This window comes from Zerene cesonia, unplaced genomic scaffold, assembly GCF_012273895.1.
Source record: "Zerene cesonia ecotype Mississippi unplaced genomic scaffold, Zerene_cesonia_1.1 Zces_u008, whole genome shotgun sequence".
NCBI lineage: Eukaryota > Metazoa > Arthropoda > Insecta > Lepidoptera > Pieridae > Zerene > Zerene cesonia.
The window spans coordinates 876,747-901,456 of NW_024045138.1; the positions used below are offsets into that span (position 1 = coordinate 876,747).

At 32.9% G+C, this 24,710-nt stretch overlaps 2 protein-coding genes across 2 annotated transcripts in view; both read left to right on the forward strand.

Moving 5' to 3' along the window:
- Positions 1–4,286: 4,286 nt before the first annotated feature.
- Positions 4,287–7,391, forward strand: LOC119839087 (probable serine/threonine-protein kinase clkA). Its single transcript, XM_038365278.1, has 3 exons — positions 4,287–4,317; positions 5,669–5,834; positions 6,494–7,391. The coding sequence occupies exons 1-3, from the start codon at positions 4,287–4,289 to the stop codon at positions 7,389–7,391; spliced, it is 1,095 nt and encodes a 364-aa protein (XP_038221206.1).
- Positions 7,392–9,842: 2,451 nt separating this feature from the next.
- LOC119839088 (inverted formin-2) overlaps positions 9,843–24,710 on the forward strand; it is a 77,954-nt gene continuing 63,086 nt past the window's right edge. Inside the window, exons 1-2 of the mRNA XM_038365279.1 lie at positions 9,843–9,972; positions 23,583–23,689. The gene's annotated coding sequence lies outside the window, so the exon portion shown is untranslated. The remainder of the gene's footprint in view (positions 9,973–23,582; positions 23,690–24,710) is intronic.

The following is a 24,710-nucleotide window of genomic DNA, read 5'->3' on the forward strand; positions in this document are numbered from 1 at the left end:
TTTTGTTTTTTTTTTAGCACCCTGGGTTTTTAAGCGACTGACGTGTTTTTTTGTGTTCTGTTTGACGGTAGTTCTTTTGCGATATCTCGTATTATCATTTTACCAGGTAATTAATTATGTATATATAAGAATTGTGATTGTGTCCACTGAATACGATTTTCATTACTGATACATAAACTAATAACTAAATAATTAAAATACCTACATATGAATTATTACCACCATACTGTTATGATGATACCACTAGTCTGTAGACTTAATATAAGTACCGTGTGTATAATGTCCTAAACTAAACGGAACAATTAGAGCTGTGAAATCGTCATGTAATCTACAAATACATATGTGGGGCTGGTGAAATACATTGACAGTTTTTTATTATATTTTTATTCATTTACTTTTGTTATTTGATATAAGCAAGTCGTCAATGTTGATTTCCAATGTATGCTCAATCACAGATAACGTAACACCACAGATAACATAATATATGCCAAATCAATAATGTCAAAGAAAATCTTGAATCTCTATACAACTAAGAGTAAAGCTACTTTTAACAGATTAAGTGTTTTAGGTAACAAATACAGTCTATAAAACAATTCATGCCTAAACCTAGTATAATATTATGTTGTCAGTATCTAAACCTATGTTGTTGTTTTATATGTTTAGTTTCATTTGACTCTAAAAAAACATAGGCATTATTTCCAGTAACACTAGGTCGTAAAAAAACTAAATCTCTTTATCCCCGAACATTGACATGCGCCAGTAAAATTCACTTATCAATACCTTATCAGCCACTCTCGCGACCTGTTAATATTTCACAAAGTTTGCGAAGATAACATTAAAATGCTTTCTAAATATGTATTTATAGTGTTATCGTATATAAGTTTGAAATATAATTAAGATAAATAATTATATTACTGTTAAATTTTATAATGAGAAATGATTAATGTTACTTCCGGGTATCGCACAAATGGAGCGAAATGAAGTTACAATGAACTATATTATAGACTGAGTAATGTGTAATGCAGATATTTAGTCAGTAATGTTCAAAGTTTGTTTATTACTGGATTTTCACCCGCGGCTTTGGCCCGCGTAGTCCTCGGGTCCTAAACTCTTTTTGTACTAAATTTGGTATAAATCGTGTTCAGTAAATTGGCGTGAAGAATACAAGTCCGTTTAGATAGACGGACAGAGTTGGAGATATGAGAACATTTATATTTTACTAGCTGCGCAATGCGGTTTCACCCGCGTAAGTTTGTATTCCGTAGGAATATCGGGATAAAAAGTTGCCTATATGTTATTCCAGTTATCCAGTTTTTGTGTGAAAGAGCAACAAACACAGACACATCCTTATAAACTTTCGCATTTATAATATTAGTAGGATTAGCAGGATATAGTAGGAAGTAAGATTACATTGCAATAGTCTCAGGTCAGTTCTAAATCTTGGATATTCTAAAAATTCGTAGTGAGCCCTTAGGTCTTCTCAATAAAACAATGATATTTTTTGAGACAATTTTAATTGCTTAATTTTGACGTTTTCGATGAATTATTTTATATATTGCATATATATTTACAATTTTTCTTGATGAATAATGTTTTAGTGTATGCTTTGTAAGTCGCCCTTAAGAAAGAAAGAAAGAAAAAAATAAATTAATTAATTTATTAAAAATAAATAACCCAAACATTTATGTACATTAAATATTCGTTATACTTAACCCTTTAAATTCAACAAAGCATAATGTTTTCATTTAAATGAGAAAAAAATACCAGTTCTAGAAATGAGTCATAACATACTAATCAAGCTAATGAATATTAAATTCCCAATAGGTGACGCCAGTATCTGATCTTTTAATTCAGAATAAATATGCTGAAACTCAAACATCTGGTAAATAATAGATGATTGAGTTGGACAAGAAATTGAAAATAAATACAAGTTTACGTGGTGCAGGGTAAATGCTATTTATTTTTCTCAGGCGTAAAAATACTAACAGACAAAATAAATGTAGTCTTGCTCGTAAATAGCTTCGTAAATAAGTGAATTGTTTTGTGAAACAGTGTAATTTTCATGTCGAGTTAGCTTTCATTTATTAATTTTAATTAATCTTCTTTTCTCTGAACATTATATTAAATGTCATTTAAAAGCGATGAAAGAATGTTTAAATCCCACAAAAATTATAGACACGAACATTTGTACGATATATGAATGCATGATCGATTGATTAGTAACTATTTATTTGAGCCAATACATACGGACCCAATACTTAACGCATGTATGTTTGTTACTCTTTCAGGCAAAAGCTTCTGAACCGATTTTGATGGTATTTAAATTGCTGAAGAACGAAAACACGTTAATTTAATATATGGCAATGATGCTGTATATTATCTTAAAGTAGATATATAGATATACATGAAGATCATATATTTTATAATTTAATTGTATTTACATCTTATTTATTTTCCTGTAACTAAACTCTTACACAAAGTAAGTCATGTCCTTACCAAGTATATTGTAGACTGGCTGTTCGCCCCGGCTTCGCCCGTGGTACATACATATAGTCTATGTTACTCGTGGATAATGTAGCTTTCGAATGGTGAAAGAATTTTTAAAATCGGTCCAGTAGTTTTTGAGCATATTCATTACAACCAAACAAACAAAGTTTTCCTCTTTATAATATTAGTGAAGATTATTGGAGTAAGAGTGTGTCTGTCCTCGCCTATCTGATGTCGCAGCCATCCTGTAAAAAGTAAAGCCAATTTACCCACTGTCACCATCACTCGGTCACGGATGTCTTCATAGCGCTGTCCAAACAACTCGGTAGCCATGGCAACGCCTGTCAAAATGTCACCTACACGCGAGAACAGATTAACAACTGACACAGTGGCGAAACAAACCCGTCCCGAAGGTCAACGCTTAGATCCGATCTGTGTTTGATTGATTTCAACATCACTGGCCGGTGAGTCGATACATTATGGTTTGAAGGTTATTGTGTATCATCATCATCTTATGTGGGAGTCGAACAAGCTTCGGTACGGCTTGGGCCAGCTCACACCACCCCAACGGAAAACGGCGTGAAATATTAGCATGCTATTTTGTTTTGTACGGTGAACGGGAGCTGGTGGCCCATTTCCTCGCCCTTCCCAGTCCATTACTTCTTTTTGTCATCATTCCTTTCCATATCCCTTACCCTTAAAAGCCTACAGCGCATTCGCAGAGATATGAAAGTTCATTGGTGGTGGTGATCGCTTACCATCAGCTCACTTACCCGCAATGACATAAAATAATCATCATCCGTTATCATCATTCTTGCTTATACAGCTTCTGAGATAATTAGCAATCTGGCTAAGCGTGTGGTGATGCATTCTTCATATCTTATAACTTCTTGCTGGTTTCCTTAACTTTTTTTTATTTTAGCCACATCACCTTTTCTCCAAACGATACGATAACATTCGATAGATTTTCATCTTCCATATATCCATTAATGCATGTATGTAAAGCATGCATATATCCATTAATGTAGGCTCTCTGAACGAATATATTTTAAATATAGATTTAAATTTAGCTATCTATCTATCTATACATCGAACTCAATCAATATCAGGTTTCCTTGAAAGAGTAACAGGCATTCAACTCTCCATCCACCCATTATCCATAATCTAAACAGCAAAGGATAGGATAAGATTTGTAGGAGTATTTACTAAAACAACTCTGACCCTTCTGCCCACATCCTCCGTAAACACCATACTAAATAAGAGATTTTGCGTAATATAAGCTTTCACTGATCTACCTTTTTAACATCCGCTATCCTTGTAGGGCGCTAGAAATTTTGTATGATGTCATCAAAATCGCGGCTCACTACGACAAATGTTATTTGTGTTTCGGAGCTTTCTGTGTGTAGACATATTTTTGTATTAGTATCTGTTTTAATTTTTTCGTTTGTAATGTAGGAAATTGTTTAGTTTTAAACGGTTAGTGGTACCTAAATTGCTTTTTTAATAGTAAAATATAAATTAATTTTATATTCTCCAATATAAATCTCTTATATTTGATAGTATGATAAATAAGATATAGATTATATCACAATATATTAATAGTCTACAATTCTTTTTTAATCACATACGTTTATGTGATTTTCGATAATTTCTGGTTAATGATATATCTCATTTAAGTTTTTAGTAATTGTGTCCTTTATTTTATATATTTTTCAGAGCTTGACTGACAATGATGGAATTTAAATTATGTGATAAACTTTTGTTTGTTTTCATAATAATTAATGTGAGTGCAGATCAAAATGCAACCTACAGCGCCACAGAACTGTTATCGTGAGTTATTTCATTTAATCCTATCCTACTTATATTATAAATGCGAAAGTTTGTAAGGATGTGTGTGTGTTTGTTGCTCTTTCACGCAAAGACTACTGAACCGATTGCAATGAAATTTGGTACGTAGACAGCTGGTCAACTGGAATTACATATAGGCAACATTTCATACCGATATTCCTAGGGGATACGGACTTACGCGGGTGAAACTGCTGGGTGCAGCTAGTATATAATGTAGCTATTATTAGTGAATAATTCTCGAATTTATATTACATGTTTATTTGCTCTGTGACGTATGAGCTTCTAAGCTTCTTTATTTTAATAAAATCTATCAATCTAATGTATAAAATATAAAGACAGAGTATTTCTTATATTTTATTTTCGTTTGAGTATGTAAATTGCTTATACCAGTATTATGTTATTTTTTAAAGTATATACACGAAGACATTGTTTGCTTAAACGCGCTTATTTCAGGAACTAGAGGATTGATTTAAAAATCCTTTCACCGCTGGAGATGTACCTGATTCTTGAGTGATTAATTAGTTTAGGCTATATATAGGTTATATATAGGATATAATCATTACAATTATAATTTGCAGCTTTAGCATCTTTCATCATCTACGAAAACAATTTGACTGCATTTCAATGTCTAAGCCACGCCACCGTTATTATCGTATCATATTTTTTTTTTCCATATTCCGTTCTTAAATTGTACAATTCCAGAAAAATATTTCCACTTGGCGATAACCAACTGGAAGTACACTCAAATTCGAAACTAGTCAGAGAATCAAACGCATCCCAGAATGAACTTCACGATATATCTGAAGGAGAGGCTCGTAACGTTGTTGGGGGAAAGAGAAAGAGAAGACAAAGATATCCCGGTGGTTTTGGACCTCCCTATCCTTATCCTGGAAATGAAGGACATTTTTACGGTAATCGTTGTCAATTTAAACCGACTTAAAAACAGTGAAGTCAATTTTATATATATAGTTACTTCACTGTACGCATAGTAATATTTTATATTGTTATCACAACATACTAAAAAGCAAAGTCGCTTCCCGCGTCTGTACGTATGTGTCTTTAGAACTACGCAACGGATTTTGATGGTTTATTTTTTAATAGATGGCGTGATTCAAGGGGAAGGTTTAAATGTATAATAACATCTATTAAACTACTGCCAATTTAACACATGCGTATCCGCGGGCATCAGCTAGTTTTAACTAAGAGCTAAAATCGGTGACTTTGTTATTTTGACTTGTACCTTGAGTTGAACTTTAGTTAAAATTGTATTAATATTTACTTCTTACATCATATGTTAATTAAATATACCAAACCACATCCATTTCATCTTTAGAACGGCCGTCATTCGCTTCCGAAGCCCTATCCCGCCTGACCGAAGCCCTAACCTCCATAGCGTTGTACGACGATTACCAGTGCGTGCCGCGGCTATTATGTGAAGCGGGGGGCGGAGCCCTAGGCGCAACTAGTGCTTTACCTACGGGACTACAACCATTGCTAACGTAATGTATCTTTGGTTTTTAGCTAAGATCGCTTTGTGGTGGAACTATGAAATTTTTAAGACTCTTACATGTTTTCCACTGCGCGTAAATCGTTTGTAAAGTAATAACTTTATATACAATATTATGTTATCTGTGGTTAAATGTATCATCGCGATACATGGAGATAACATCCTACCACTATGATGTATAGATGGATGGATGTTTGTTACTCTTTCATGTGAAAACAGTTTATCGTATCTATATGAAATTTGGTGTAGAGATAGGTTTTAGTCTGGTTTACCATATAGGCTACTCGGGCTTCTTACCCGGGCAACACGCGAGTGACGCCGCGGGATACAGCTGTATACTAAATTTCATACACATCCCAACAGAGAATTTGGATTGAAACAGTAATAAACATCCATATATTCTTACAAACTTTCGTATTCATAATATTAATAAGATTTAAGCAAATATTATAGAGGAGAAATTTGTGTTATAGTATCTATGTATGTTTGTTATGTTTTCAAACAAAACCAACAGGACCGATTTAAAAAACTTTTTACCATTAGAAAGCTGTGATGCTGGGTCGATACCGGAGCTGACAGCTAGTTTTGTGATTGTAACCTAACTACACTCCCCACTAATTCTCTTATTATTAAATTATCGTGTCATTCCAGCCTCCTATCAGCATATGGCGGAATCAGCTCCAACCCTCTCTTCGTATTCGGCAGAGCGGTCCTCCTCGGAGTGTCGTCGAAAGAAAACCCCTCCATCTGTCGCCACGCCTACCCCCAGTGTCCCTCAGACCCTGAACAGCTAGTCCACTATCTCAACAATCATAACGGAGGCTTCTTCCGTTTCTTTAACTCGCCACAACAAGGCCAGCAGGATGTGCAACAATTTTACAATCATTTACAAAACTATCAAATCAATCAACAAAACGTACAACAGGTTTATAATGATAATGGACAGCACAATCAGAATTATGGGATATATCAACAACAAAGTCATGGAGGCATACAGGAAAATAATATAAACCCTGGTTATGGTTTTCAAAAACCCAATACGTATCCGAATTACGGTAATAAATACGGTTATGCCTATCCGTATGATGATAGATTTAAAAACGATTTGAAAATTCAAAAGAGGATACAGAATAAGCCACATGATATTGAAAATGATGGGTTTTCAAGTAACAACAATCTTAAATGGAGCTTTCCAGAGAAAGACGTTTTTGAAGCATCCGAAGATGTGTATAATAATGTTAAAGATACAAGACAAAAAGATACAAGTAAGACATTAAAGTTTCCAGAAACAAACATAAACAACATTCGAGAAAATAACAGAAAAACCAGGGGTTTTGTATTTCCATATAATTTAAATTATTATACAAATTATTACGATCAAGTGACTGATGATAATTCTGTAAATGATAATAAAGTTAGTACTTATAATAGCAATAATTATAACTATAATAAAGTTAATGATGGATATATCACAGTATACGTTGTTAGAGGTAATGGAGATCCAAACAGACCAGAAATAATTAAATTAAGACCGGGAGAGTCTTTGTAAATAATAATAAATATATAAGCTAGAAAAACCAGCTAATGTGTAGTTTACTAACAATTAATTAATATACAAAATAATTAATGTATTGTATGTACAATAAGAAATTTAAAAAAATAGAAAATGTTTTTTCTACTCTTTCGGTTATATGTTACACTAGCGGTCCGCCCCGGCTTCGCCCGTCGTACATTTATAGCCTATACTCTATAGCCTTCCTCAATAAATGGGCTATCTAATGCTGAAAGAATTTTTCAAATCGGACCAGTAGTTCCTGAGATTAGTGCGTTCAAACAAACAAACTCTCCAGCTTTATAATATTTGTATAGATTTGCTTTGGTGCTTGTTGCTCAAGTATATTTCTAGATTCTAGACTTATAAGTATAATAGCAATTAACTGTTTTTATTATGCTGAAGATTTATTTTGTTAATGATCTTGTGGTTGCCAGATTCAAGAGATATTGTAGGTTTATTTTGAATACGATCTCTATGTAAAAAATGGTAAAAAATGAATAAATAATCTCTTTAATCATGTAATTAATTATTATTTCTATATGTGTAAGTATGGTTAAGACATTATAGATATATTTCGTAGTACGCTAATTATGTCAATAAATGTATCTAATTAATACTTTTAAATGTTTTAGCTACTACCTCATAACTCCTATAAAAATTTGAATAACTGTTGTTATGTATTCTACACATTACTTATTTCGTTATGAGTAGATGATAACTAAATTTTTCGATCGTCTGTATTAGATTAGTATTATTTTATTTGTGGTATAAGAGTAGGTGGTCTTTACGCACCATTATATGTATTAAATATATTTTGTTCGTAATTTAAGGTACATACTATTGTATATTTAGAATTAGGTATAGGTTTATTATTTATAAAACAATCAATATGTATTTAAAAAAATGTTAAGCTAACCAAGTAAAAATTTGAATAAATACACGTAATAGAAGTAGGTACCTATGAAATAATTTTACCTAAAGCATTCGCACAGTAAATGAAATGCCTATAGAAAAAGCATGTTGCTCGGTATGGCAACTAGATGGCGTTGTATTAAATTTCCAAGAATATTTCTTTCCCCACTAATTTTATCACACGCAGTCTCGCAGACTCGCTAGAATCAAACCACTCGAAACCTAACTGTAATATTGTAATTGAATGGAATAAACAGAGATCGGTAGATAAAATATATGCAAATCGCATCAGATACGGCTGTTTAAGGCAAATAGATGCAGAAACTCGTAAACACGTTGTGTCACCTGACGTGACTCGATTGTTAATAATATTCCTGGTACTTCAGCCATTCTTGACTATAGAGATAAATAAGGTAATGGACAGATGGCACTGAAGGTCTGAGAGATTTTAGAATTCTTTTATATATAATATCTATGATAAACAAAAAATCAAAACACATTTATCATTTAATTCTTTCTTAATATTATAGAATTTAAAGATAAAAACAACCTATAATTGGATGCCACTGGCATTAACCATATACCTAACTATAAGAATTTCGATAACTGAAAATAATGTGCATTGAAAATTATCGTAAGCGATTGACTTACTTGACTTAGATTCCTATGTCCCCTAGCTGGGGCAGAGCTCCGTTCCGCGCAATCGCGAGCTTCCCTTTTTATTTATTTTTTTATTATATATGTATAAGCGATTACTTTTAAATAAATTGTACGAAAAATTCATAGAATCACACTAATATTATAAATGGGAAAGTTTGTTTGTTTGGCTGTTTGTTCGTCAATCACGCTGAAACCACTAAACGGATTTTGATAAATTTTGTATATTTGATAAAACAGGAATCTTGATATCCGGTCGGAGCCTGGACGAGCATCTAGTACTATACAATATACATAAATGTAAGACTTCCATATGACCTGATTCTGGGTAGTTTATTAACTTATCTTAGTGTGAAGTAGCTGACGCCGGGATAGTAAATGTGATGTGAGTGATGTTATCAGTTTATACTTTAATAATCTCTATCAAATTCATTTTTTTTATAATGTTTTTAATTAAAAAATAGCTAGCAAAGATGCGGCGTCATATATTTTTTGTAATGTCAATTTGATAAGATGTTTTGTTGGTGTTGTTTGGCCTGTATTTCCATCTATTTAGTAAAACTTCTAAATCATTACAGTTTCTGTTTTCAATCTCCAATGAGAATTGGCTATTTACCTATAAATTCGTATAATACTTTTATACTTTTTGAAAATAAAATTAATAAATCAATTATCTCTACTTTGGAAGAAAAATGAGCACCAACGTGATATGCAAACAAACCGCTAAGTAAATTTTATCGTTTATTTCAAGCAATAAACATAACAGTAGCAAAAGCTAGGCTAGGAATCCTAGCCACGCCTCGATCCTGCACGATTTCCATAAAGTTAGTATCACCATAGAGTTTGTGAAAGTACTGCGCGCTGCAAAACTTAGAAGGACGTAGTCAGCGCTAGTGTGCTTTAGACTCTCGGAGGGAGAGGACGTGTCGCGGCCAACGCGCAGTCGCTAATAGTGAATTTTCATCGGAAACAATTCGTGAAACTGAATGAAACGAACCCCGATTAAGTATGTCATGTTTTGTCTGTTATTACGCAATTTGTTAACGGTCCAATATTGCGGAAGTTTGTGATTTTTGAAACGTAACCGTCGCTAATGTTTTTACGCGAGTGAATAAATTATTTGGTTTATATTAATTATCCTTGACGAATGTTCTTTGGACCTGGTCGCAAAAAGCTTTTTTCTCCGTATATCTGATGTGATTTCAGTTTGTATATATGTTTTTATTTTGTGTACGTGTGAAAGGTAATCGTGTTTGTAATAAATTTTATCATAAGATAATCGATATTTCGTTGTCGACTCACATTTGCCGTACGACGCACTCTTTTACGAAGAAATTCGATAATTTGATACATTAGGTCATCAGGTGTTGATGATTGTTTTTCAACACCAATTTCTCAAGGCAAACATTATTTGTTCGGAATAAACGATACTAACTACATATTATAGGTTCTGTTGGTTGAAGAGCAGCAAGTCACTTAAAACTTTAATCAATTAATGGCAGTTGTTCAATCAAAAAGCATTTACGCTTGCTTTATGTGCAAACACATTTTAAACAAACGCTTATTTAATATCTAATTTAAAGAAAATAAGGCAAAAACACAAAGAAGAAACATTATCTGGTATTATGGGATATATTAGGTTCATACATTTGATGTAATTAAATAAATACTGTATAGATAATATATACACACGTTTTGTTAGCGCACCCTTGAAGATATACTTCCTAGATATTTAACCTAGGCTGTCCGGCCTAGTCTTTGCATTTTATCAATGGCGCAGACGTTTAAATATTTTAAAGATAACTTTTATTTATACAGATTTGATTACGTAATATAAGTATGCATAAAATAATTTACGTATGCAATTATTTTGAGAGCTACTTGAATTCATCGGATAAATCATAATAATATAAGTTTATTGTACTTCATACGCTATTGATAACATAAAAAAACTGTATAGATTTTCTTTTAAAGCAATTTATTCAAACATTTTTAATAGCGTGAAGATATGATCATAACAAATAATAGATTGTTATATAATAATTAAATTTCTTTATCGTAGATAAGATACTACTAGCTAAGATCTGAATGTTTGATAGAAAGATGCATTTTTAAAATTCTGTTACTTGAGTCATAATAATAAACAATTTTACAGTTTTGCAACATTTACCGAATAATTTAAATAGCTATATTAAATACAGTTGTATAGTTAATTAAACAAATTGGTTTATCTGTAACTATCAAGATAAACCACCCGCTTATCTTACGATAAGGCATGTAAAATCTGATTTAGGATTTATTTGCGTCCTTGAAATTAGGAGAGAGCATAATTATTAGAAACTATAGCTTACAGTGATACTCGACTAGCTCTCTCCCATTTTATTAAGAGACAAGAAAAAACTGTCTATTAAGTGTGTCTAAATAATATCATTGTACTTCCTACTATCCTATTATCCTACTAATATTATAAATGCGAATGTTTGTAAGGATTTGTGTGTGTTTGTTGCTCTTTCACGCAAAAACCACTGAATCGATTGCAATGATATTTGGTACGTAGACAGCTGGACAACTGGAATAACGAGTGTCCGTCTTATTATCTAAGTAAGCATTAATAAAAACATTCAGCATTTTTTACTAGGTTTTGCTCGTGGCTTCACACGCGATAAATTCGGTGTAGTTTAATAGATGTTATACGTATAAACCATTCTTTTGAAACACTCCTATAAAATAAAAAAAACATTAAAATCTGTCGTGTAGTTTTAAAGATCTAAACATTCATACATAAGTAGAGTCGGACTACGCTATACTAAGTATAGAAAAAGTATGGCGCCGTATATATAATATTTAATCACGTCAATGCAAGCGAAGTCGCGTTACATACCTATATGCAAATTTTCGTTGGGAGATGCATTAAATTTCTCAATTTAAGAAATGAATTAGGTCAGTACGACGACGGTCCAGGGTTACGAATTAAAATTGATAAAATAATTGCGATCATTATATGATTATTCATATGGATTCGTTTATTAAAATGGACGTTCATTGCGCACTGATAAACTGCACGAAACGAAATTATTGTTCATAAAAATTATCTTCACGTTTGATAAATTGGTTGTATTGAAAGTAAAAAAGGAATATTAAATATTAGACGCTCGTTCACGCTCCGCCCGGATATCAATTTTACTGTTTTTTCCCAGGGGAGTCCCATTTAATCGAGATATAAATTATCCTATCACCCAAATCAGCTCATACCCTGTCTGTATACAAAATTTCATCAAAATCCATTCAGTAGTTTCAGCTTCAGCATTGATTGACGGACAGACATCCAAACAAACAAATTTTCATATTTATAATATCAGTGTGATTATTGAACGCGCAAAAATAAGAAAAATACCTAAAAATAAATTAAACTTTGCTCAATTTTTTTGTTACGAATTTTGTAAGGTTTTTTTTGTCTCTGTTTATTTTTCACGCAAAAACTATTCAATGGCTGACATTTTATATGCAGATAGGTGACTTGGACTTAGGTATACAATATACTAGCTTTTCCCCGCGGCTTCGCACGTGTTAATTTGGAGTGGTAATAGATGTTGTTATACATAAAAACCTCTTAAATCACTGTATCCATTAAAAAAAAACCCCATGAAAATCCGTTGCGCAGTTTCAAAGTTTTAAGCATACATAGGTACATAGGGACAGAGAAAGCGACTCTGTTTTATACTAAGTAGTGACTATAGCTTGGTATAAAGTTTGTTAATATATTTTGAAAACAAAAACAAACATAGCAGCATGCTACTACTTCGTGCCGGTCTTCTGTGGTGTGGTACTTCCCCGGTGCGAGCTGGCCCAATTCGTGCCGAAGCGTGCTCGACTCCCACAACAGTTTTACTATAGTTTTTATTTCAAAGTTTATCTTAATATATATAAATCTCGTGTCACAATGTTTGTCCTCAATGGACTCCTAAACCACTTAACCGATTATAATAAAATTAGCACACCATGTGCAGTTCGATCCAACTTGAGAGATAGGATAGTTTATATTATTTCAATTGCGATAAACGACCACCCGGGCGGAGCCGGGGCGTGCAGCTAGTAGTAACTATATAATAAAAATAGTTTAATATCAAAGGTTATATATATATATATATATATATATATATATATAATATATATATATGAAATTAACTGACTTTATCTAGAGCGACCGTAGAAGCATTGTTTTAGCACGCGTCATCTCATTATTTATTTTATTAATGTGCAAATTCACGTGGTTTATCAGTCTTGTAGAGTTTTGTAATTTCATTATCGGAAGTAAAAACCTATTTAAACGAGGTGAAGGTTAGGTATTTATCAATTTGTAATCTTTGCTTTTCTTTCCTTATGTACAAACTATCGTTTGTTGTTCTTTCTCAAAATAATGTCCTTTTATAATAAACTAGCTTTTGCCTGCGGTTTCGTACGCGTTAATTCGGAATAGTTAAAAAGATGTCATTATACTTATACTGTATACACCTTCCTCTCGAATCACTATCCCGTAAAAAACCCATCAAAATCCGTTGCGTAGTTTTAAAGTTTTAGACATACATAGGGACAGAGAAAGCGACTTTGTTTTATACTATGTAGTGATAAATTATTTTCAGAAAGGAACCGTTTATGAAACTCTAAAAATTTCTGATAATCGAAATTAATAGGAGAAAAAGATAGTAATGCCTAAAATATTTCAAACCGTGTACTAGTGGTAATAATCTAGTTAAAGTTGCCCAAAGGCTGTCTAACGTAGGAAGGAAGGTTGTCAATGACTGTAACTCGAACACCCACTGAGCAACTTAATTAACTTAAGTTTTTGTTACTTGTTAAGTTAGTTAAGCTATGTTTTATGGTATGCGCGAGATAAATAATGATGTGGTTCATACACAAAGAAAAATATTTTTTACATTAACTTCGGGAAGTGTATATGCAGTGCATTTTATATAATCGATGACTTCGTGTTATTTTAAAATTGACTCAGCACTAAAGAAAAAATACGATAACAAAACACCTCTTCCTGCTATCCTACTAATATTATAAATGCAAAAGTTTGTAAGGATGTGTGTGTGTTTGTTGCTCTTTCACGCAAAAGCTGCTGAACCGATTGCAATGGAATTTGGTACGTAGATAGCTGAACAACTGGAATAACATATAGGCAACTTTTTATCCCGATATTCCTACGGCATACGGACTTACGCGGGTGAAACCGCGGGGCGCAGCTAGTTATTTCATATGCTTTAAAATGTTGACACATGAAATAGCGTATGTTTTTATACTTATTTACATTAATTATTTGTGAAAATTGATAATAATGAAACGGGTTAAATTCTCTATTTGAACTTATAATTTCTATGTATATCTATACTAATATTATAAAGCTGAAGAGTTTGTTTGTTTGTTTGTACGCCCTAATCTCAGGAACTACTGGTCCGATTTGAAAAATTCTTTCAGTGTTAGATAGCCCATTTATTGAGGAAGGCTATAAGCTATATAATATGTACCACAGGCGAAGCCGGGGCGGATCGCTAGTCTTCCATATAAGCGTGTAGCAATAAAAAAGCTAAACAGCTTGAAAACTCGTATCTTAATATATATTACATCGAATGTATCAAAACCAGGCCGAGATGCATTTTAAATTTGTTTATAGAAATCGAAACTAGAAATTTAAGGTCACAGATAAATTAGGGCCGCTCGAGCCGTGCCCTTGTGCCGACTGGTTCTATACCATTTGATTTGAGGTCTGACAAACGGACCGATGCGTTTATTTCCTTAACTCAAACTCAAAACTGGAACTCTAAAAGTAAATGTCTGCTAGACGTGAAAATTAACAAATTAATTTTATAAATTTTACAAATCCTGCTAATATTATAAATGCGAAAGTTTGTATGGATGTGTGTGTGTTTGTTGCTCTTTCACGCAAGAACTACTCCGATTGCAATGAAATTTGGTACGTAGACAGCTGGACAACTGGAATAACATATAGGCAACTTTTTATCCCGATATTCCAACGGGATACGGACTTACGCGGGTGAAACCGCGGGGCGCAGCTAGTAAGATATAAGGCTTTGATTTGAACTGTGATTTTCCTTCCATTGCATTATTTTGAAATAGGTTTTGAGCCATATAATCACGCAATCAAATGAATTATCTAATAACTATAGGTAATTAAACTTTATTCCAAGCATTTGGAGGCGGTAATCTTTCGATATTGTTTAACTCATCACGATTATTTTTTCGTATAAAATTTTCATTATGCAATCTTATATGTTATTCTATATTTACAAAAAATCAACTCTATATATATTACAAACAAAGTGGAAAATACCTATTCATCTTTATTTAACTTCCCATGAAATTCGAAACGCTTTCTGTTACACGCTGGCTTGGCAAGAAATGAGATAAATCTGTCCCTCATATATATATTATAAGGTTTTCATCTATTTAATATGTGTTACTATGTCCGTAAATGGGACGGTTCTTATGGGAAAGTGTCTATAATGATATTATTTAGAAATATAGTGAATTTGTGAGTTTTTAACATTATAGGGAACTAGCTGCGCCCCGCGGTTTCACCCGCGTAATTTCGTATCCCGTAAAAATATCGGGATAAAAAGTTGCCTATGTGTTATTCCAGTTGTCCAGCTATCTACGTACCAAATATCATTGCAATCGTTTGAGTAGTTTTTGCGTGAAAGAGCAACGAACACACACACATCCTTACAAACTTTCGCATTTATAATATTAGTAGGATTTTTAGTTTTGAAAACTCCCAATCAGTCTGTGATAGTCGCGGAAAACTACAACTACTAGTTTAACTAGTTTTTAACAATTTTACAACTTTTGCAATTTTCATGTACATGTCGATTTACAAAAAAACATGAAAAGTTTAAATCGGTTTGTGTAGCTTGTGATACTGAATGATTAAAAAATGTGAAAAATAATAAATTTCGACCAAATTAAGACGTCAACGTATCATTCTATTGAGGTGGATACACATCAAATGATAATTTTAAAAGAGCAACTGCAAAGTTTCTTGCCGGCTCTACTCTGTAGAAGTGCTTCGTTTGCGTGTTAGAAGTCTAGTGAATAAATGTTTGAGTTTGAGTTTGAGTTTGGACTGACATAGTGATCTATCAACGCACAATCCACTGGACGGATCGGGCTAAAATTAGGCATGCAGATGTTTTGACGTAGACATCCGCTAAGACAGGATTTTGATAAATTCTAACCCTAAGGTAATAAAATAGGGGATGAAAGTTTGTATCATGAAAATTCATTAAGACCGCGCGGACGAAGCTGCGGGCAACAGCTAGTTTGGCAATATAATCCGACCTCATTAATTGTGCCTACATTTGTTAAAATTCCTTTAAAATGTGGAGAATGTTGAAATGACGGAAGTTTGCCCGAGGATGTCCACGGGTTTCGCGACTGAATCTAAAAATAGTATCATATTGGGTTGAGCAACGCCTCTCAACATTTCGTGTTTGGCGAGACATTTTTTTTTAATTATATTAGACCTTCGTCCTACTAATATCTATATTATAAATTAAACTTAAAACTAACTTACTTGCTTACTTACAACACGTGGAAATAATTTAACTTTCAATTGTTAAAAGTATTCAAAAAAGGTGTTTAATTAGTGTGAGGGACATATTAAGAAATATTCAGGGGCACTTATTTTATTAACGTTGGATTGAGAAATGTTACGAATAAAGAAGCAATAAAGTATATTCATTTTATATTCATTAGCATATGTAATATCATTTTAAAATTTCAGGTGTGTGGAATCTGTACTACTATTATAAAGCTGAAGAGATTGTTTGTTTGTTTGAACGCGTAACTCAGGAATTACTGGTTCGATTTGAAAAATTCTTTCAGTATTAGATAGCCCATTTATTGGGGAAGGTTATAGACTATATATTTACCACGGGCGAAGCCGGGGCGGCCCGCTAGTGTTCTATAAAATTATTGTAAGACAACTCCCACTAAATTTTATATCTATTTATTATTTTATACGTAGGTAGGTATATAAGTCCACTTTGAGTTTTTGCGTCACCCTCCAGACATCTGCTTTTCATAGGTTTCACATTGTGTGCGTTAGTGCAGACATTTCTGCTCAGTTAAATTAGTCATATTTTAATTGAGAAGTTTATTTGCAATATTCTGAAACAAGAGACTACCGATCCTCTAAAATAAATATTTACATGTTATTAGAGTATCTAAATATAGTATCTTTACAAAAACTTGATCTTATACTGGGGACGAAACTGAAACAATTTTTTGCAATGTAAGTCAGAACTTTCTGGATCGTTGCATATATTCGATCACCTTTACGAATCTACAACTCTACTGAGTATCATAGCCTACTCATCGCTGTAAGCCCGGGAAAAGCAGGGGCAAGTAGTGATTTATAAGTAAAAACTTTGACAAGGACTGCACCAAGAGCTATCGCTTCCTCGTCAGAAAATAGATCAAACGGTTGTTGCGAGCTGAATATCAATTTTTACCATGATTGCTCTTAATATGTCTTGAGGTTAGCTGAGGTGAGGCGCCATGTTGGATTTTATTACTGTTTATGTTAAAATGTTAAGAGATTTTTAATAGGAATAAATAAAAGTGGCGTGGGTTTCACCTCTCCACTTGAAAGAATGATTCCTTTGATAAAGATATATGGATATACTTTATTTATATTGTGGTTAAAAGATGAATGAATTGATTAAGGAATATTGTCGATTTCTTATAGGGCAGATGATATACAGATGATATATCTGTTTCACTGAACGATTTTTTTTACGGACAACTGGGTGATCAGCCTTCTGTCCTGCCAGACCGAGACTTTTTTTCGTATATATATATCATAGTAATTAGTGAAACTATCGTATGTATGTATGGATGCAGTTTTTTAATATGCTTCAATAATCTCAGTGTACAGTTTCATAAAAATTCAATCCGTCCTCTGCGTTCCATCTATTTCTAAATAAAAATTTATTAAAATCCGTTCACTGGTTTTGCCGTACCGTACCTATGGACAGTTGATCGAACCCGGACTACTAGCAAAATTCATACATTCAGTTCTTTTACTAAATTGGAAAAACAATCATTTAATCCGAAATTAAAACTAAAGTTATCGCAAGCCAAAGAAGCGCAGGTAAATCAAAGAACTTGATCATCGTGTTACTATACAGTAATAACATCGTCCCTATCGAATCAAATTCGAACCCAATGTCTATTACAATATAATTCATTTTACAATACAGGGTTTTATAATTATTTTCAATAATTTAAAATGCAGATATGAAACTTCACAGCATATTAATAAGGTTTATTTTTAAGTGAAGTCGGTAGCGGTAGTTTTTAGAACGGATGTGTACGTGCTTGGAGTTATAAGTTAACGAGGTTTAAGAAAATGATAAGTTAATAATTATTTATTTGTTTGTGTCGATTGTCAAGATTTATATGTACCTGGCTGTTAACCCTAGGTTAGGGTTGGTACCTTCAACATTCGTTAAAACGTATAAATGTGTACAAAGAAAACATTTCATTGTTTGTTTCTGTTTGAATAATGGTTACCGTTGAACTACTGAACCGAATTAATTATCATTAAGACCTACATCGTATTTTATATCGATTGACATATAATATAAAACCAGGGAGTTGAGGTCCATGAACTAAAATAGTATAGGTAATTATATCAGCTGTTCCGGCTAAGGTTGATATGGTGATACTTATAGGGCATAGATAGCATAATTTTATATTAGGGGTAATAAATAGTTCACGTCTTATTCTCAGACCGAACATACTGATAATGTAGTATTTTCTTGTGTTTGATATTACGCGAGTATTATACATATAGAAATTAAAGACATTGGAATAAATCACGTTTGAAATCGGTTAAATTGTAATTTAAAAATACTTCATAAAAATCGGTAATTTAATCTAAGACGCGAGATTTTTATAGGTACGTATACAGGATAAAACTTCTCCATACGCCAATAGATCATCTGAATGGGACACTGTTAAAAATAATATTTTAATTGTAAAAGTACATACGAACCAGCTAAGGTCAGAGTCTCAGGATTAGTCACAGCGCATTTTGACTCACGGTCGCGAACCATATACGATAAAATGACAACCTTATGTCGGCAAACTGCAGGGCTGTCGAAATTGTGAAAAATATTATTATGCTATTTTTGTAGTATGTCAACATGTGATGGGTCTGGTTTCTTAATTTAATATACCAGCAGATTTTTAAATTCAGTTTTAGACTCAATTTAGTAAAATCGCGCTCCTTTTTTTTAAATAGTTAAACTCGAATTCGCTACATGCTAAGTTACATAGTAGTGTATCTGTTTTATATTAATTTTCATTTTTTTTTGCGGTTAGGTTTACATTACTTGCGATAGTATAAAAAGGCTCTGCGCCCCGCCCCGGCACTCAATGAAATTACTTGCTTTAGCAGTTATTGCATAAAACTTAATATACAAAAATACGAAAATTTCCCCGTTATAATATTAGGGAAGAGATAAATTTAGGTAATGTGGCAACCCTAAACTCCTGTTTAAGTTTAATTTCTCTTCTAATCTTGATTCCGTATTTGCTATTTTCGACACAGTTATATCCTTTGTGTAAATAAGAAACTAGACCAAAGCTCAACATATACAATGTTTTACATTTGGATGTACTTGCTCCTATCCTACTAATATTATAAATGCGAAAGTATGTATGGATGTGTGTGTTTGTTGCTTTTATACGCAAAAACTACTGAACCGATTTCAATGAAATTTGATACGTAGATAGCTGGACAACTGGAATAACATATAGGAGGCTTTTTATCCTGATATTCCAATAGAATACGGACTTACGCGGGTGAAACCGCGGGGCGCAGCTAGTTATTTTATATTTGTTTGATTTGGTTGCAATTATTTAATTGATATAAAAGAAGATAAATTGAAATAAATTTTTATTAGTATTCTTCCTATAGTTTCTAAATTTATCCGTACTTTTATGTAAAACGAATGAAAGTTATACTATGTGACTTAGTAATTAACAGGTTCAAGTTAAACATTTCACTGATTAGCGATACCTTTCCCTTTTAAGATTCACTTTTATCGATTCCTTACATAGATTGTTTTTCGTTAAATACATGCACCTAATTAAAGCGATATTACAGTATATTCATTACTAGCTTTTGCCCGCGGCTTCGCACGCGTTAAATTTGTCGTAGTTTAATAGATGTTATATAAATCTTCCTCTTGAACCATTCTATCTATAAAAATGCCATCAAAATCCGTTGCGTAGTTTTAAAGATTTAAGCATACAGAGGGACATAGGGACGGAAAAAGCGACTTTGTTTTATGCTATGTAGTGATTACATATATCACCCGCTTTTAAAATGAATAATTAGGTGGTTTTTTATATATGAGCGCGGAAACCGAGCTCGAGGTTCGCTAGTAAAGGACTGTCATGGCCCAAGAGCATGTAGAGACCTCAGCAAATGCTAAGTACCCACTTAATACCAGCTTAAGGAAATTATTTAATCCCGCCGATCCTAATCAGGATAATAAGATAAACTTCTGAAATTACTAGCTGCGCCCCACGGTTTCACTCGCGTAAGTCCGTATCCCGTAGGAATATCTGGATAAAAAGTTGCCTATATGTTATTCCAGTTGTCCAGCTGTCTACGTACCAAATTTCATTGAAATCGGTTCAGTAGTTTTTGCGTGTAAGTGCAACAAACACACACACATCCTTACAAACTTTCGCATTTATAATATTAGCACGATATTAGGAAGTAGAATTGTATTATCACCGATCCCTGACCAGTGTACATAGGTTGATTCTGACTATTTGATGTGGTTTAAACAGTTTCTATTAAATCAAGTCTAAAGGTGACGGTTACATACAAACACAGACGTCTAATAGACTCAAATATTGCCTCAGAAAAATAAAAAGATAAAAAAACGGTTCATAAATTATGTATTAGACCTATTTAAAAATCACAGAGCGAATTCTGTTTTTATTTTATGTTTCAATTAAAATAAAATAACAAGTTCATCACTTAAAACTAGCTAAAGTAACTATTAGGTTAACGACTTTTTAATGACGCAGAGTTAATGTAAGCTCGAAATAATAGTAAATAAAGAAATACCATGTTACTTTTTGGGCCAAGGGGCAGAATTTCTTTTACGGTCTTCTCATATTATTAAGATGCTCTGAAAAATATAGGTTTACGATTTATAATTTACTAGCTGCGCCCCGCGGTTTCACCCGCGTAAGTCGTATCCCGTAGGAATTTCGTGATAAAAGTTGGCTATGTTTTATTCCAGTTGTCCAGCTGTCTACGTACCAAATTTCATTGCAATCGATTCAATAGTTTTGCGTGAAAGAGCAACAAACACACACACACATCCTTACAAACTTTCGCATTTATAATATTTGTAGGATAATAATATTATCTTCATAATAATAAGTAAAGATGGGTGTAACGTTCCCTTTAGTCCTACTGTTTCTTACAAAATCCGTGATATATTGCTCAGCTCTATCGGTTGTTTTATCTTTGTTCCAATTAGTAAGCTTTTCAAATGTCACCGACCTAAGATAATTTATATTTCTTTTTAAATTATTGTAGACCACCTATTGCGATAGCTGTTATTGGTGTAATATAAGCGATATACGTATGTTTATATCTTCAGTTTATGAGATTTCACGCATTTAAGTATAATAGTTTTTTAATATCGAATGTGTAAAACACTAGAACAACTGCACGTAAGTGTTTTAAAGCCCTATTATTTGATCTAGCAAAAACCAGAGCGCATTATACAAATTGAAATTTTCCGTTGGGTTTACGAACTTCGGCTAGTTTTAAATTTTTTAAGTACTAGCGTTTGGCCGCGGCTTCGCACGCGTTAAATTCCGAATAGTTTAATAGATGTTATTATACATATAATCCTTCCTCTCGAATCACTCTATATATTAACAAAAACGTCATCCAATTCCGTTGCGTTGTTTTAAAGATTTAAGCATACCTACGGACATAGGGACAGAGAAAGCGATTTTGTTTTATACTATGTAGTGATTATTGTTTAATAATTCTTCAAGAGAAATTCAATACCCTGTTAATGCTATGTCTAAATGGGCAAATGGTGATATGTTCCCCTATAAATATTTTCTTTTGGACTTTAAGAAAAATGGAGTTAATGCATATGCGGCATTTCACAGTTGCTTTTAACATTATACTGGAATCGAACTTTTGACTGTTTAGAAATAACTGATCCACAGCCACTTGATTATGGGCCATAAAATTTCTCCAAAAATCTTGAAGGTCAATTAGGGAATTTTACTTATACTGGTTTTATTCTGAGGTGCGGCCGGCCTACGCGTCGCCTCGACGCCAACGCGATCATTTGATAATGTAAACGCGAAAAAGATAAAAGATAGGAAAAGATGAGTGTTTATATGAAGAACTAGAAGCACTAATAGCTGCTGATAGTGTTTGTTAAAACAATTTCTCTGTCTTCTTCAGTTATTTAGCAATAAAAATTGTCTTACTGTGTCAATTGTTATAATTTTCGATATTTATGTATTATCAATCTTAATATATATTAATTTCGTGTCACATTGTTTGTCCGCGATGGACTCCTATACTACTCAACCTATTTTAATCAAATTTGTACTCCATGTGCACTTTGATCCAACTTAAAAGATTGGATAGTTTATATTATTTCAATTACGATAAATGACTACCGGGCGGAGCTGGGTCGTGCAGCTAGTAAGGTTACATTTATCAAGGATCTGTGATGTTATAATAATTTCATGACTTTATCCTATTATCCTGATTTGGATAAATTCCTTATAATGTAGCTGATGTTTTTTAGATTTTGAAAATAAATAGGTCTATAAAACTGAACTGCCAAATGTGTTGCTAACCGTAAAACGCGAAAACGGCTCGACCATTTGTGGTAATTTTTTTTTTCACTTTTGTTAAGGCACAAGGATGGTTCATAAGGAGAGAAAAACGTACCACGTGTAAAGCCGGAGCGGACCACTAGTTATTTATTAATATAAGTGTAAATGTACGTGACACATGTTACTACCGCTGGTTTCACTATAATCTAGTTATGACTCAGTTTTGTGAACGACCTAGCTCAGTTGCAGTTTTCGGTTGCCATGGTAACACGTGTACGGACATAGATTTCATAGTTCCCAAATTGATTTTAGATAATTTAACAGTGATTTTTGTTTATAAATATTGAAATATTGTTCGTGCGATCATTTTGTGCAACTGGAGTTTTTGAATAAATAATTATTTTGCTTTATTCAAAGTTCTTATATATTTATAGTAAACGTGGTTAAAAAATCTGAAATAATCTTTGATTTGTCTCTTTTACTCTCCAGGTAATCGTGTTTGCAAGAATGTGACAAAATGTTTAACGTAATATAATAAAAAAAATCGAATCGACAGGATTATAAACCATAAATACCTATATTTAAATATATTTGTTAAAATTGTTATTTTCAATTAATCACTTTAATTTGTAAGTATAACATAAGAATATTATTAATTACTAAAAGCTATGTTTTGCGTTGCAGGTCGCACCACGGGACTTCATTAGTGCTAGTGAATTCTGACCATGTGTGACTAATGTTTAGTGCAGTGTTTGTGATAGTGATGGTTTTACATAATGAAGCTGTTATAGGTAAGTTCTAATTTCTTTCTCTTTTATCAGCTTCATCTGTTTCAAATCTTTTTAATTTTTTGTAAACTTGTTTATATGAAACCTTACCTTAACCCTTAGACGACCTTAGAACCTTAGACAATATGGACAAACTTTACAACCACGCTCGCTGTAAAGTGTTCGAAACATCGGGTTAAATAATATACTGAATAAATCGCGTTTAAAATCCGTTAAAAAGTCTCTAATTTCCTAATTTATAATACTCGCGTAAAATCGGACAATCTGTCCGATTTTACGCTATGTACACTTATCAAGTATCACTTATCAAAATCACAATTCAAGCTATGTACACTTATCAAGGATCCGTGACAATACAATAATTTCATGAGTTTATGTTATTATTCCAATAAGGGTCGCCAGGAATGAAGTAAGTTCCTATGCTGCTGTAAGAGCAGTTGAGAATTGAATCGATTCTGTGATTATAGCGTCTTTATTCGGTGTTTAACCTCATATATTTACTAGCCGGTACATATATAGGCTATGACACTTATTGAAATTGCAGCCTTCTAATGGTGAAAGAATTTATGAAATCGCACCAGTGGATTCCACGTGAAAACGTTACAAACATATAAAAACACGAAAGCTCCCTCTTTTTAACATTAGGTTAGATTTTAAGACAGATCCTTTACGAAACGCGAACGCGATAAAAATAAGAAAATTCGACTATTCATTTCTTTTAATGATTCTGATTCCAAAAACCTAAACTAAAGACACTTCACATATAATTCGCAATCGCCATTGACCCGCCAAACTGTGTGCGCGTCACTAGAATAGTAAACACGCCGGGATCGAACCTCGTTCCGATTGATTGACATTACACAATTGCTCTCACTTAGCACTCGGGTATCGGGTGTGGTGCAAGTTTTTGAGATACGCGGTTACAAATGCACAAAAACATTTTCAAACGACATCTAAAGACATTGTCACTTTATAACTTTTTACTGGCCGATCCGATTTTTAGGTATCATTTTTATTTGGATCA